This window comes from Camellia sinensis, chromosome 1 (genome assembly GCF_055761805.1).
Source record: "Camellia sinensis isolate YWXY chromosome 1, ASM5576180v1, whole genome shotgun sequence".
NCBI classification, from domain to species: domain Eukaryota; kingdom Viridiplantae; phylum Streptophyta; class Magnoliopsida; order Ericales; family Theaceae; genus Camellia; species Camellia sinensis.
In genome coordinates this window covers 234030952-234046986 of record NC_138961.1, presented here as the reverse complement: position 1 = coordinate 234046986, position 16035 = coordinate 234030952, and the positions used below count along the sequence as shown (strand labels likewise).

Here is a 16035-nt window from a genome sequence, read left to right as displayed (position 1 = left end):
AAAAACAAAAATTCAGTCAAATATGGTTTGGGTGAGGAGAGGAAAAGAACTCTAGCATAGAATAATGTAATGAAGTCCTGTTATAGTTTACTTTCACTAATGTTAACAAAAGATCGTTTATGTATTGGATTGACAGACCTAAGTCTCTAACTCTCTGTCTTGATGGAAACAATAATCTATCTATCAAGCTTGGCTCCTGTTCAAAAAAAATAAAAAAAAATAAAAAAATAAAAAAACTTGGCTCATTAATTATTATTACTGCCGACTGCGACTTAGACGTACCGCTCACCGCAAAGAAGAGTTTCTTTACTACCTATTTCTCCATAAAGGCTTGAGCGCATCTATAACGATCCCGGTATTTCCTATTGTTGTTTAACTGTAATCCGGACTCGGTTCCATAGATTTGTTGTTGTCTTATCCTCATTCCTATCCCTTACTCTTTGTTTTAGAGTTTTGGGTTGTGTTGGGCAAGTTGGGAATAAGTTGGTTGTGTTTTAAAACTTAGAATTGTGCCCAGGTTTTGGTCTCTCCGCTCGAGCGGCGCTTTGACGCTCGAGCGGACTTTTGTTGTTGCCTCTCTGCTCGAGCGGTAGTTCGGACGCTCGAGCGTGAATTTCCTTCTCTCAGCATTTTGGTCGTTGTAGAAAATTCTGGGAGGGTGTATCCGGCGCTCGAGCGGATCTTTGGACGCTCGAGCATGAACCTGTGTCTGACGCTCGAGCGGGGTGTTTTACACTCGAGCGGACATGTTTTTATATCAGTCCGTGAAATCACTTTTTGAATCACTTTTCACTTTTCTTTTCTCTCTCTTACTTTCCCAAAACCAATTTTTGAGAGCTCCTCACTCTAAAACCTAACTTCTCTTTAGGGTTTGATCTAGTAGGATTGTTTTCCTCACCTTGGGCCTTTGTAAGAAATGTGTTGATCGTCGAGGGCTTCGTTTTGACCCAAGAAATTTAGGATTTGGAGCACTTCCGAGTTTTGCTCTTCTTCTCCTTGGATTCTACATTTGAGGTAGGGATTTCCTTATTCTTTTTCAATACTTCGTCTATAGATAGACATGTGGTAGTTTTGTATTGCATGAAAATCATATCCACGTTGGATTTGTTTGAAATCATGAGAAGGAACCTAGGGTTGGTTGTTTGAAAATAGTTATTTTATCATTGATGGTTGTTTTGGGCTAATTGGAATGTAAACTAGCATGTTATAGTTGAAAGAAGAAAAAGCCCTAAATTATATTTTGATTTGGTAAATTAAAAATGGAGGGTAGTTAACCTATGTTGTAAATCTCTGTTGTTGTTGTGAGTTGGGTGAAGGTGTTAATGCCTAAGGGATTAACCATGTTTTGGAATGGGTTTGAAATGAATATAATGGACTAATACGAGTTATGGCTTTATTATCCACGGATTTGGTTTTGCGACAACAAAAGGGACGGAGTTGGTTTTGTGAAAACAAAAAAAAAAGGAAAAGAAATGGAACTTGTTTTGTGAAATGGGAAAAGTATTTTTGAAACGCGTATGAAAATTGGATTGTTGTTTCTTGAGTGTTAAACGCACACATGTGAGGGATTGTATCTTTAACTATCATGTTAATGTTGTTGTTGAGTTTGTGGTCTTATAGTAATTAAGTCTTTAATAGATGTACTAAATATTTGCATCTAGAGGTTTTGTCCTTGGTCATCGGTGGAGGATGACACAGTTGTGTTGAATTGTCGTGTATGCATTATATCATTGTTGATTGAACATCGTATGTGATGAAGTGTTGAGATACATTATATATGTATACTTGCTCGGGAGGAGGTAGTTATGTGTTCATATACTTTAACACATTGCTTGTATCTTGATGGTTTATGTATGTGTGTTATACATGTTCGTTATGCCCTGTTGTGTTTGGTTGATGGTGTTATACCTTGCGCTAAAAATCAGAGGTACCGTGACCTTCCAGCTAGCGCTTAAAGAACTGACTGCGCTAAAAATCTAAGGCACCATACCCCTCCAGCTAGTGCCTGGTAAACTGGCATGTTGTTGTGAAAGGTGTATCTTTGACTTACTACGCACATAGCTAGTAGAGTAAAGTTTTGTTGTTGATGTTTCTGTATGTCTGAGAATATCATGGATTATGCATGTTGGTGAGTTGTTATCTCCCTTTTTATAATAGTGCACATATAGATTTGATTGCATCGGGAAGAAGCCAAAATGTCATTTTTTGTCTTTTGGAAAGTATGTAGGAGAACGGATATTTTAAAGAGATATGTTTTGAAAAGGGCGTATTTCTGTATGTTAGGAAAATGGAAGAGAGTAGTGGGCTTAGTGAATTTATTTCCTAAGGAATTGTTAATGTTATGAAAGATTGGGAATGTGGGCTAATAAAAGAAGAAAATAAAATTGAATCGCCTATGGCGTTGATTGAAATGATTGTTTTCAAGAAAAGTTCATACTTATGTATATTTGTATAAACTATCACATTACTATCCTAGTATGAGATTGAGCATTCATGAGCATAGCTATCTGTAAGTTGTTATTGTTGAGGGCTATGTTGAGATCCCTACTGGACTATATGTTCATCCCACGTTGTTGAATCTTTTTTCAGGTGTTGAGCTGAATGTGCTGCAAGATTTGGATCTTCTTATTTGTTGGCCACGGGGCCTTTCTAGTATTGGCGGAATGCCATATGTGTAAAAGGGTTGCACCCTTCTTCTTGATTCGTTAAATGATAAGGGCAATTTATTTATTAAACTCATGTTGTATTTACTTGCATACGAATAAGAGCAATGTCATTCACTTCTGCGAGTTGAATATACGAGTTTATTTCTGCATGTTATCTCTGAAATGGAATTAAGTAAATGAAATTGGTAATACTTCGAGTAATAAAAAGTGGGGCGTGACAGCATCGCTTTCTATGTGCCTACTTATTGCTTGAAAGTCATCCTTGATAAATAATTTATAAGGATTAATTCTGTGGCCTACATATAAAGATAAAGATTAAATAATTGATTTTCAAAAAATTAAAATAATAAAATTTAGATAAAGATATGATTTTTTAATCTATATATCTATCAAAAACATATATATCTAAATCTTTATTTTGATTTACTCATTTTTTTTCTCCTATCACATATTATCTTTTTTTATTTTAAATTTTTCATCTAATGAAATGCCCTTATCTATAACTTCTTTTCTCCTATTAAATTCTTAACATTCTCTTGATAATTTTTATTATTCGTTATTATCTACCAAATGATAAAGATTATTAAAAAAAAAAAAAAATTATCGCTCTGAATGAGAATAGTATTAATAATGAAATAATAAAGGCTACATGGTAGAAGGTAGCACAAAAATCTCACAAAATTAATTTTCTTCACTATATTTATAAAAAGGTAATAATTTGAGATTCTTTCTATTAGTTATTAAAAATAATTTGCATTAGATCATTGTTATGTTTTTTTTTTAATTTTTTTATAAGGTTGTCATTCGTTATAGTATTTCTTCAATCCCATCTCTAAATTCTCTCTTTGAAATTTTTGTTTTTTCAATAATTGAGTTTAGAATCAATTTCTTATCAAATTTGTTTTGTTGATCCTTATTTTATTGAAGGATCGAGACGAATAAAACTTTCATATAATATATGAAATTAATGAATATAATACAAAGATGGTGGGAAAGTACTTCATATTTGTCAATATCTCTACGTTATTATTGGTTGATTTGCTAGATTATACTATCAATTTAGAGCCCATATGATTTGATTCAATGTTCATGACTCTATTTGTATTCGACTATCGTTGAGTAACCGATATAATTTTTTTTTTTTGGGTATGTAATGATTAAAGCTAACATTTGTTATATTTTTTCAAGTACAATTCAAATAATTTTTTATCATTTTTTTATAAATAAAATGGATTAAAACTATTCTCTTATATAATTTTTATAATACTATGACATTCTTATCTTGATTAATTTTTTTAAAATGACGTAGAAACTATGCAAGTATTATATAAATAAACATATAAAAATTGATAAATATTTATAAAGATTAATTTTGTGGCCTACAGATAAAGATAAAATAATTGATTTTCAAAAAATTAAAATAATAAAATTTAGATAAAGATATGATTTGTTAATCTATATATCTATCAAAAACATATATATCTAAATCTTTATTTTGATTTACTCATTTTTTTTCTCCTATCACATATTATCTTTTTTTATTTTAATTTTTTTATCTTATGAAATGCCCTTATCTATAACTTCTTATCTCCTATTAAATTCTTAACCTTCTTTTGATAATTTTTATTATTCGTTATTATCTACCAAATGATAAAGATTATTAAAAAAAAAAAATTATCGCTCTGAATGAGAATAGTATTAATAATGAAATAATAAAGGCTACATGGGAGAAGGTATCACAAAAATCTCACAAAATTAATTTTCTTCACTATATTTATAAAAAGGTAATAATTTGAGATTCTTTCTATTAGTTATTAAAAATAATTTGCATTAGATTATTGTTATGTTTTTTTTTAAAAAAAAAATTTTATAAGGTTGTCATTCGTTATAGTATTTCTTCAATCCTATATCTAAATTCTCTCTTTGAAATTTTTTGTTTTTTCAATAATTGAGCTTAGAATCAATTTCTTATCAAATTTGTTTTCTTGATCCTTATTTTATTGAAAGATCGAGACGAATAAAACTTTCATATAATATATGAAATTAATGAATATAATACAAAGATGATGGGGAAGTACTATATATTTGTCAATATCTCTAGGTTATTATTAGTTGATTTGCTAGATTATACTATCAATTTAGAGCCCATATGATTTGATTCAATGCTCATAACTCTATTTGTATTCGACCATTTTTTCGTTGAGTAACCGATATATATATATATATATATATATATTTTGGGTATATAATGATTAAAGCTATCATTTTTTATATTTTTTCAAGTACAATTCAAATAATTTTTTTATCATTTTTTTATAAATAAAATGGATTAAAAATATTCTCTTATATAATTTTTATAATACTATGACATTCTTATCTTGATTAATTTTTTTAAAATGACGTAGGAACTATGCAAATATTATTTAAACTATGGAGAATGATTATACTTTGATATGATATGAGTGTGTCATTGATAGATGAAATCAAAGATAGAGAGTTGCTAATATAATCAATTAATGATTTGTTTGAGAAGTTCTTTTTATAAGCAATGCAACAAACTTAGATTAAAATTTTTTAAAAACTACTTATAAATTATAATTAAAAGTTGATATTTATTTATAATTTGATCCCACAATAATAATATACACCACTGATTTAAAAGTCCAAGTAAATTTATGATAACTTTTCTGAGCTTATAGAATTTCTCTCTTTTAATGTTTTGTTTAGTTTGATACAAGTTATTTATGTTATCAAGTGATTGTGATACTATTATTCTCAATGATTTTTATAATTAATAATTTCTTATGCATATCAAATTTTATTGTAAAATTTTGTGGGTTAATTATTTTTAACATCTACCTAGATGGCTTAATATTATGACTTGTCGCTATTAAGATATAATTTAAGATTAAGATAATTTATTTATCACACAAAATATACATAGTCTATTTTTACGTGCATCGCACGGGTTACCGCTAGTGCCAAAGAAGGTAAAGTAGTCTTTTTACCTTCAATTCCATGAGATATAATTCACAATCGCAGCATCTATGCATGTGAATGCTGATATCACCCTTTGATGGTTTCATAGTCCCCTGAAACTTCTCATGCCAATTTTTCCCAGTCAAACATGACTTTTATCCAATTTCCTCTTTAGCCCGGCAAACATACATGGAACACAGCCACTCAGGTGTGAAATCCAGACTTTTGGGTGACTATTATATATATATATATATCCCACATTATTTCTGCGAAGATTGTTTATTTTTGGGTTGACTGACCTAACTTTTATGGCTCTAAGTCTTGATGGAGAAGACAATCCATTAAGATTTGTGATGGGCTATGGAGGGAAAAAAAAAGGAAAAGAAGAGGAAGAAGAAGCAACGGGCACCAGCAGGTATCATTTAATTGGCCCCATAAAAAATGAATTAATGCTTAGTTTTTTTTTTTTTTTAGAATCTTAAAAAGCTGATGATGCATTTTAAGGCTGAGTAAGGAATTCGTGAAATCTGTAATCCGATCCAGTCCAGTCTAATCCGATAGGTTTAGATTGGTTTTTTGAATCCGTGATTCGGTTCCGAATTGAAGAATTAAAAATCCGTAGTCTACAGATTGGTTCCAGATTGGAACCGATCCGGACCGTATATAAATAGTCTATATTTTTATTATACATCCTCCCCCATAGTATCTTCTCTTATTCTATATAAAACCTAAACTCAAACCTAAACCCGTATAATATCTTCTTTTATTACTTTTATTTGTTAGTTTTTAGTTTTAATTTATAATGGTCTAAATTCTTATGGTAAAACCAGTTTTCTTATGGTTGTTTAAATTCTAGAACAGTATGTCGCTATTATAAAAAAATATGTTGCTATTATGGAACTAATATAGTGTTATGTTTATGTTTTTTATGAAATTAAAGTGTTATATATATATATATTTTATTTAATTATGTGAATCCGTAGTCCTAAACCGATCCAATCCGTGTTTAAATGGATTGGTTTGGATTGGTTTCATGATTTAAACAGATTGGATCGGTTCAAATTTTTCAGGAACCATAGATAATGGATTAGTCGTAGTTTGACCCCAATCCGGTCCAATCTGGACCATGCTCACCCCTAGTGCATTTGGTAATAGTTAAGAAATTTATCTCTTTGTTAGTGGAAAAGGGTATTTTTTTTAGCTCAAGACAAATATATTTTTGTTTTTTAATGTATTTCGCTTAAAAATAGTTATTTTTAGCCCATGCCAAACAAAGTAGAGTAGTCTTTTTACCTTCAATCCCATGAGACATAATTCACAATCGCAGCATCTATGCATGTGAATGCTGATCTCACCCTTTGATGGATTCATAGGCCCCTGAAACCTCTCATATCAATTTTTCCCAGTCAAACATGACTTTTATCCAATTTCCTCTCCAGGCCGGCAAACATACATGGACCATAACCACTCAGGTGTGAAATCCAGACTTTTGGGTGACTATTATATATATATATATATATATATCCCACTTTATGCGTAGTTTTTGCGAAGATTCGTTTATTTTTGGGTTGACTGACTTAACTCTTATGGTCTTGATGGAGAGGAAATCTGTTAAGGTTTGCTTAGTAATGATTGTAATCTTGAAGGCACAGTTAGAATAAGAATTAAAATACAAGGATTAAGAATGAAATTAAATTTTCATGATTTGGCTATTCGTTGGAAAACAATTCACAAATTAACCAAATTTCCTGAAACAAAAACAAGATCAAACGATAATAAAATCGTTGAAATCTTTCAACCAAAACCATTTGACATGATAACACAACCTCGTCTAATGAATTAGAGCGATTTAGAAGCCCCTCGACAATGGTTAATCCATGACCCAGTGGACAAGCACTGCTGGAAATGAGGGTTTTAACACCAAACGCCGCTAAAGGTCACAAAAACGCCATCAAAACCTTTTGTTACGATTAGCACCAAACGCCGAAGATGCGGCCGTCGCCATATCTTTGTGACGCTTTAAAAATGTCGCTAACTATTACTAAAACACCGCTAAAAGTTATATTTAGCGACATTTTTAAAATGCCGTCTTATCTCTTTTCCCCAAAGAAAAATCCAACCGTTTAGCGACGTTTTTAGAAACGCCGTGATAGCCCTTTTTTTAAAAAAAAAAAAATTGTGCTGATTTTATGTTATTGAACTAAAAAAATACCTATAATAAAATTAAAAAATAGCACCAATATGAAATAATAACTCCCATTCACATAGTAAAATCTTATCAAATGATAGTCCACAATCATTGTGCAAAAAAAAAAATATTCACACAAATCATTTGAACAACATTAAGGAGTCACCAAAATAGGATGTCCCTCTATTTGAGCCAAAATAGGAATCTGGGCATTTTAGCCAACTTGATATTCATATTCTCATTCACAATAACCACATTCACATACAAATCCTTTTCCTACCATATCAACCTAGTTCACCAAAATAGGATGCCCCTTTATGCAGTGTCATGCGTCTCTGTAATTACATTGGGAATCTGAGTTTTGTTGACTTGTAATCTAGCCTCTTCATCTTTGTCTCCGTTGCACTTTTTCCATTTATCTCTGTTGTTCCTTGAACTTAAAAACATGTATACAATTAGGGGGGGGGGAGGGAGGGAGAGAGAGAGAGAGAGAAGTTGATATCAATAATCATAAACAATAGAAAACAATTATCCACACATAGTTAATTCTCAACAAAAGACTAATTCTCAACAGGTAATTATAACAGTGAAATGGAAATATAAGCTACAAAAACTAATTCTCAACAAAAGAAAATTTCATAAAGAAAACAATCATCAATCCATATTGATATCAGTAATCATAAAGTTCAATATAAAACATACATCCATCACCCAATAGGACATTAAGCTAGCAAGTTTGCAACAACATATCTCATTCCAATTTTGCACCCACTTAATTTCAAGTACGTCAAATTCAAGACTCAAATCTGCATATATATATATATATATATATCAGCCATTTCTAATAATGCTTCCTTTCCTGATACTATTGCCATGCACAGTACTATTGTCTATCCACCAAACAATTCACCATCTCCCTCAAAACGCAGTAACAAAAGTGCTGCAATGTCCAAGTCTAACGATTTTTTTAATTGAGAGACAGATTTAAGAGATATTAAATGATAGCCGAAGAGATATCTATGAAATTAACCCAAAATATTATGTTCTAATACAGTGATTTGATGATAGAGACAGAGAGTAAGGTGCATTTCCAAACAGGCTAGTCAAAAGGAAGAAGAAGACAAATAAAAAGAGTCCTTTATGTGTATTTAAAAAGCAATCAAATTCAGATTTCAGATTTCAGATTAACATAATATAAATGAAGTAGTACAAACCAATTAGGGGATACTAGAGCCAAAATTCTAGTAGTTGTGACAGATTTGCGCAGATAAGGTTTTCCTATGCAAGGCTTAGGCTCATATAGTATAGTAGTAAGAAAGGCTTGGCATTATAAAGGTGAACATGAACTTTTGACATGCACATATACTTTTTAAATTAGCATTGAAGATAACATCTCACAATCTTTTAAAAATTAAACACTTGTTTTAACAAGATTTTAGCTTCCAAAAAGTAAATTTTATTTCTTCTCTCCCACACACCTATAGGGCGATTTTCGGAAAGGAAGAAAGAGAAGAAAAGAAAAGGACAGTACCCATGAAACCAAAACATAGGTATACACACACAACTCATTGTGGTAGCATATACAAATAAAATTACTATGAAGCATACATTTTGGCAGCTGGGTGAACCCATTTCAATCACTTATTACAATGATTTGGAGGATTAGCAAAAACCAAGATTTTGTACCTGAAGTTTGCCAAGGTGCCATGCTCCAGAAATGCACACCACCTCAAGTGTTTTGTCATGATGCATGGACTGAAGATTGAAATCATCATCATGCTCATAATCATTTTGCCAAAGATCAACTCCACCCATATAGCTGCCTATGTTGAGCACAATTAAACCCTCAGCATCCTGGAGGAAAAGTTAAAAGGAAAAAATTTAAAAATAGTCCAATTGAAAAGGAAACCAGAACAGTAAAGATAGAATACCTCTGTTGCAAGGGTGCTAATGGTTGTATCCTTCACATCCCTCAGCAAGTGCTCAACCCTATTGAATAAAGAAGATAGTAGAAATTAAAGATGAAGCTGATACAAAAACAAGATAATATGCACATATATCATATATGTGAATTTTTTAGAGGCACTAAGTAAGTTGGCAACTTGGCATCTTCTTTAAAATCAACAAAGAACGAGAGAAGACGTTGAGAAAAAAGAAAAAGAAGATGCAGGAGAGAGAGAGAGAGAGAGAGAGAGAGAGAGAGAGAGAGAGAGCATCTATTTCAGGTTTCTATCCCAAGTGGCATACCAATTTCCTCAATTTCATGAGCGGCAATTTCTGAAAGCACATGCACAAATACCTTCTGGCTTTTCTGAGTAGCATTCTGCAAACATATCCAATTGTCTTCATAAATGTACATTTTTATAGAAATCATGACTTATAATGAACTATTAGCTTTGAAACTTCAAAACAATTCATAAAATACACAGCCCAGTGCAATTAATACTACATGTTATGAGGAAGAACACTAACAATTGATTAGAGAACATAGTTGCCAGAAAATGGATATAAGAGCATGCCTGGAGATTCAGTATGACTTGGCAAAAATTGCAACTTCCTCTGTTGGATTGCCCGTCATCAAGCATGTCTTGCTTCTGCCTTCGGGCTGTTCAAAAGGGAAACACCGGATTGTTGCCCCTGTTTCTTCTTTCACCCTCAACTCATCTTTGTCACTGTGCCACCAAATGTGTAGTGATCTTAGAAGTAAACAATTGCATTATGATAAACATAAACATTAACCCTAAAAACCAAACCAAGCTAAGCTTTGTGCTAATGTGGGGTCCACTACATTAAATTCATTTTTGTCATTCTGCTCTGTCACCATATTGGTATTTCATGTTCATAAGGATGTGACAGATTTTTACATGTTGTCTGTGTAAAAGATTAAACACTAAGCACACCAACCCTATAAACCACATATATACATGGTCAAGAAAATAAGAGGCAAATAAACAAACAATTACCTTGCAGACCACGGACCCCTTGCCCATTTCTCCTGACTAATTGCATCTTTCAACTCTCATCCAACTTATAGTCCTCTACATGCAGAAAGCTAATGATCATTTTGCTATTTATATATTGAACCGCCATAACGAACAAATCTCATGCCTTTATATTGTTGTACAACACATAAATAATAAATTTACAATGTAAAACATCATAGGGATGAAGAATGCACCTATCCCGAAATGAAATTGCCTTCCCCAGAAGCGAAGAATGGATCTCATCCAACTTATCTTCCACATAAGCTACCAGAATTGAAGCTTCGATGGATATCCCAAAAACTTTTCCTTGTTTTCCAGGAACATCTCTCCTAGTTATGACCACGCTCTCACGTAAAACATCGCGGGGACCAATTTCAATCCTGAGAGGGACTCCCTAAAAAAGGAATATAAGATATTATAAGACAACATCATATAATACTTTACTTTGTTTTTACTTATTTTGTTGTTAGTATTAGGTTTGCTTTTTGAAATCTCAAACGTGCAAAGGGCTTCTTATTAGATATTAAGGCAGACCAACTCATTGGGCAAAAGAAAAAACGCACAAAAATTTGTAATGATGGAGCAAGAACTACTTCCATTGCTCAAAGCTTAAAACACAAATTGACGCACAAAAAGCAACAGGGGTCTCAATCATCCAACAACAATCTAATAGTGAAGGCAATTAGAATTGTCTTAAAACACAAATTGACTCTCTCTCTCTCTCTCTCTCTCTCTCTCTCTCTCTCCTGTGTGGAATATAAGTTCCAGAATAGAGCAGCAAAAAAATACAAAAATCCCTGGAAAGAACCCAATTCAACAAAAAAATCAGCTCCGACTATTCCCAAAATAGCAGCAAATGTCCCAGCAGCAGAACAAAGTAAAAAACAACCTGCATTCTACTTGGACCAAAAAATGTAATTATTATAGTATACTTGATATAACTGAAAGATATGCAACTTTAAAAACAACAAGGAGGTAATAATAATATGTTACAGTGTCAAATCCTTCCAGAACCTCAAAAGCATGGAAAAGTGATGCAAAGAAATGGTTTCTTCTAACCAAAGTGATTCAATTACTGGGAAATATGAATCAAAACTTGCAAAACAAATTAATAAAAGTGATGCAAATAAATGGTTTCATCCAATCAATATATTCAATTACACACCCAAACCAACAATCAGAATTTTCAAAGTTAGAACTAGAAAAGATATAGCAAAACCCAATTCACAAACACCAAAGATGAGCCAAAATATTTTGGAGTCACTTCTCCTTAAGAATTCGAAAGTCCCTAATCTATCATATGCACATTTTCAGAGAAAAAGAGCATTGCCAATACAAGTGAAACCCATAAACATCTAACGACATGAGGAGACATTCAGATATGGATAACTCTTTCATCCTCAATATTCATGCTTAAATATTAGTTGGAATCAACTCCCCAACACCACTAATGACATCCTTCCCATACACTTTGAAAGGAGTTTGATGTAAAGTAATACACTCGCTCTCTACATCTATCAACTTTAAATCACAAAGCTCCATCTACTATAAAAATCTGCCTAACTAAGTGGCCAACATATCTTTCTATCAAATTGACTATGGGATCGATGTGCTACACAAAGTTTAATGGAACAACTATGCAACAAACATGGAGCAAGCATGCAAGAGGGCTAAAAAAATGGCAAATGGACAGACCCTTTTCCTCCTCAAAACAGTGACCAAAGGTGCTTAAAATGGTAGGCAATCAACTCATGTTAACAAGCAAATTCATGGTCCCAAAGTTAAGACACAAAAGGAGACAACTCACCCCCATTATCATGACCACTCATGGCGTGATCAAAACAAGCAAAAACAGGATCTATGCATGCAAAAATAGGACCCAAAAAGCTCCTAGTATGGCAACTAAGATATCCCCCATGAAGCAAACACACTAAGGCTCATTCTTAGGCATAAAGGGGACACATCTTCAAGGCATGAAAGAGGCCATGCATGCACACATACAAGCATGATTCTTGGACTAAAATATGACCCATAGATGATGCCAAATCAAGAGGGTAAACACAACCATGCATGCTAGAGGTCAAAATGCTCAAGGCATCCAAGCCAAAATACAAAGCAACTCTAACAAACATGCTAAACATGACCAAGTTGACAACCAACAGATTTTAAACATGGAAAAACAATGCTAAATGCTCCATGGAACCAAGCCAACACACACAAAAATCATGGCCTAATCATAGGGTGTGCTTTTAAGCAAAATGGAGCGATACAAAGCAAATATCACAAGCATGCGAGAGGGCCCAAATCCGACCAAAAATAGAGATTATGTAAGACCTAAGATGCCTAAAAAAGTACTGAAATGAAGCCAAGAAACAACAAGCACGCATGCTATCCTTTTGAGCCCAAAAAGCAAGTAAACAAAACCATAAAGGGAGAGGGGTGTCCCTCCCCTATGCAAGACTTCAAACCAACTTTTTTGACACTAAAATACACTGATTTTTGGTGATCAAAAGATCAAAATGCTGAAGTGAACAAAACCTTATCAAAAGGGCACCAAAATAGGCCAAACAAGGCCTATGAAGGTGAGTTTGCAATCTAACCACAAAGAGACCTCAATGAAAGTGTTAGAGCAGGAAAATATGAACCTTTTTTGTGTTATACACAAGAGCTAAAACAGTAAACAAAATAGGTAGAAAGCCGATGCAAGTTTGGGGAATAAAGAGGAAAATGCTCACCCTTGAAGAACCCTTGAAGAGCAAGTGGTCTAGCCTCCTTCTTTGGATCAAAACCAGTCCAAAACTCAAGAAACAACTCCCCAAGTCCCTCAATCTCGGACTAAGGTGTGATAGTGTGTGTAATGGTGCAAAAGTAAGGTAAAACACACCTTTTGGGCCAAGAAACACACACAAAGGAGGGGGAAGAGGGAGATATAGAGATAGAGTGTATCTATATTGTTAAGGGCTGGTTTTTGCTTCTAAGAGTCTAACCTAGAACCAAGAGGAAAGCCTCCCTCTTATAAGGATCCCTCTTGCAAAGCTTATTCAACAAGCTTGGCTAGAGGGAAATCCCTCCATACACGTGTATGGAGGGGAAAGGAGTTGGTGCCAGCTATCACAGCTGGCACAAAATATCTCCAAAAAGTGGAGGAACAGTGGTCGGCTGCCCAAAAAAGCTATTCCGGCAAAAAACAGTGCCGACCGGCAAGATATTATGCCGACCGGCAATAAAGTGTGCCGACCGGCAAACAAAATTGCCGATGGAAGAAAAAGACCAGCCGGTGGCCTCCAGCCACTGCCGGTGGTGTATGGGGATGTCTCACAAGGCATTCCCTGCCCCTCTAAGGCAAAACAAAAGTGTTTGGTGCAAAACCAGACACTAAACAGTCGAGTTCGGGGATCCTGAGGCAAGGCGCGCGAGCCGAGACCTCCGGGAACTCCAAACGAACACAAACATGGATAATCACCGAGTGTTCAAACGGTGACGTCCAAGTCTTGAGGACGGTCAAAAATGGGGTGTCTACAGTTGCCCCTCTTTTACAGAACTCGAAAGTCATAACAATGACGGGAGTGAATGTCAAAGCCCAGAGACGACCCATTTTTGACAAGGCCGAAGACTTAGACAAACATGCAATACAAATAAGATATGCGCCCGGAGGCAGGGGCAAAATGCAAGACAATGCACGGAGCCGAGCATAACTTATGATCATGCAAAGAAAGCTGTAATGAAGCAAACATGCGACAGTTTTAAGCTAGCATACCAAACTACACTACAATGTAGAAACGATGTAAGAGAATTATGGAATTCTCAATACGTCTCGCTCGGAGATAAAATACCTGTGCGGCTCGTCTGGTTGCACCAGCTTCAAATGAACCGTACATACAATATCATGCCTGCAAAGAAAACAAACTTAACAGGTACAATATGGTTAGCGACATGCATGACAATGCAAGAATAGTGGTGTACTCGAAATGCGTGACAGCGCGAAGTAAATAGAGAGCATGACAATGCGTATTGAAATACAACTAGGCAAGCGGAGCAAGCGGTCTACGCAGGCGACGAAATTGATCATAAGCACGCGGTCTACGCAGGCGATGAAACTAAACAAGCGGTCTACGTAATTAAAACATGCGGTCGATGCTGGTGACGGAGTTAAACATGCGGTCTGCGCAAGCAACGGAATTAAACATGCGATCTACGCAATCAAAACATGCGGTCTACGCAGGTAATGGAATTAAACATGCGATCTACGCAATCAAAACATGCGGTCTACGCAGGTAATGGAATTAAACATGCGATCTACGCAATCAAAACATGCGGTCTACGCAGGTAATGGGATTAAACATGCGATCTACGCAATCAAAACATGCGGTCTACGCAGGTAATGGGATTAAACATGCGATCTACGCAATCAAAACATGCGGTCTACGCAGGTAATGGGATTAAACATGCGATCTACGCAATCAAAACATGCGGTCTACGCAGGTAATGGGATTAAACATGCGATCTACGCAATCAAAACATGCGGTCTACGCAGGTAATGGGATTAAACATGCGATCTACGCAAGTAAAGGAACGTACTATTACATAGCATAATCGAAACAATTTGCGGGGCTCTCCAAGCATGAAAAGGATACGGGGCGGGACATTCTTCGTACGCATCGAGCGTTGCTTGCAGAAGTTGTGGCCTGAGGTCAACTCAAAGGTTCACGTTTCAAAAGGTGTAATTTCCGTATTGTGAGGGCGTCCAACGACGCGGCTAGCCCAAACAAAGATGCAGAAGGTGCGTTAACCGCAAGGGGAGTTTCACTGGTATCGATTCTGATACTTGGCTACCCTGTCATCCTACGCTTTATTTTCCTTTTTACTAGTAGTTTGAGCACATTGCACTGCCTCAGGCAGGTTTTATTCTCTTTCTCGAAATTCACACACTTTACAAAACATGTGATAGGGAATGAAACTAATCATTTTGTTCAAAAGATGTTGCATTTGTGGATCTTCTGTGCATCGCATCGCAAGGTTTCACACCACAATGTGAACGAAATTGAACTCATTTTGAAAATTTGCCATCGTAATAATCAGGTAGTGAACCGACTTACAACTCGATAAGCAAAACAAGGACAAGTCATAACCAAACAAGTGTAAATACGACTCGATAGACAAATCAAGAGCTCAAAGAGAGCGAAATACAACTCAATAAGCAAATGTTCAAAAACTCGAC

The 16035-nt window shown here is 34.6% G+C and overlaps 1 protein-coding gene across 2 annotated transcripts; it reads right to left on the bottom strand.

Annotated features, from left to right (window-relative positions):
* Nucleotides 1–7887: 7887 nt before the first annotated feature.
* LOC145804390 (proline--tRNA ligase, chloroplastic/mitochondrial-like) lies at nucleotides 7888–15617 on the bottom strand. Of its 2 annotated transcripts, XM_082898123.1 has the most exons (8): nucleotides 14651–15617; nucleotides 11012–11211; nucleotides 10797–10871; nucleotides 10353–10505; nucleotides 10081–10156; nucleotides 9765–9822; nucleotides 9520–9687; nucleotides 7888–8269 (listed from the first exon to the last, which is right to left on the bottom strand). In XM_082898123.1, exons 1-3 carry the CDS (start codon nucleotides 14693–14695, stop codon nucleotides 10862–10864), a joined length of 255 nt encoding a protein of 84 aa, XP_082754249.1. In that variant the 5' UTR covers nucleotides 14696–15617; the 3' UTR covers nucleotides 7888–8269; nucleotides 9520–9687; nucleotides 9765–9822; nucleotides 10081–10156; nucleotides 10353–10505; nucleotides 10797–10861. The 2 variants fall into 2 exon arrangements, with proteins under 2 accessions (XP_082754249.1, XP_082754244.1); XM_082898118.1 differs by lacking the exon at nucleotides 10797–10871.
* Between the last annotated feature and the right edge of the window lie 418 nt (nucleotides 15618–16035).

Bases quoted from the DNA above. Each gene is read 5' to 3' on its own strand.
- LOC145804390 (XM_082898118.1), bottom strand. From the start codon at position 14,695: ATGTACGGTTCATTTGAAGCTGGTGCAACCAGACGAGCCGCACAG. The intron at 11,212-14,650 runs GTATTTTATCTC...TTCCTTTTTTAG, and splicing joins CAACCAGACGAGCCGCACAG to GGAGTCCCTCTCAGGATTGA. The intron at 10,506-11,011 runs GTGCATTCTTCA...TTGGTGGCACAG, and splicing joins GCAATTTCATTTCGGGATAG to TGACAAAGATGAGTTGAGGG.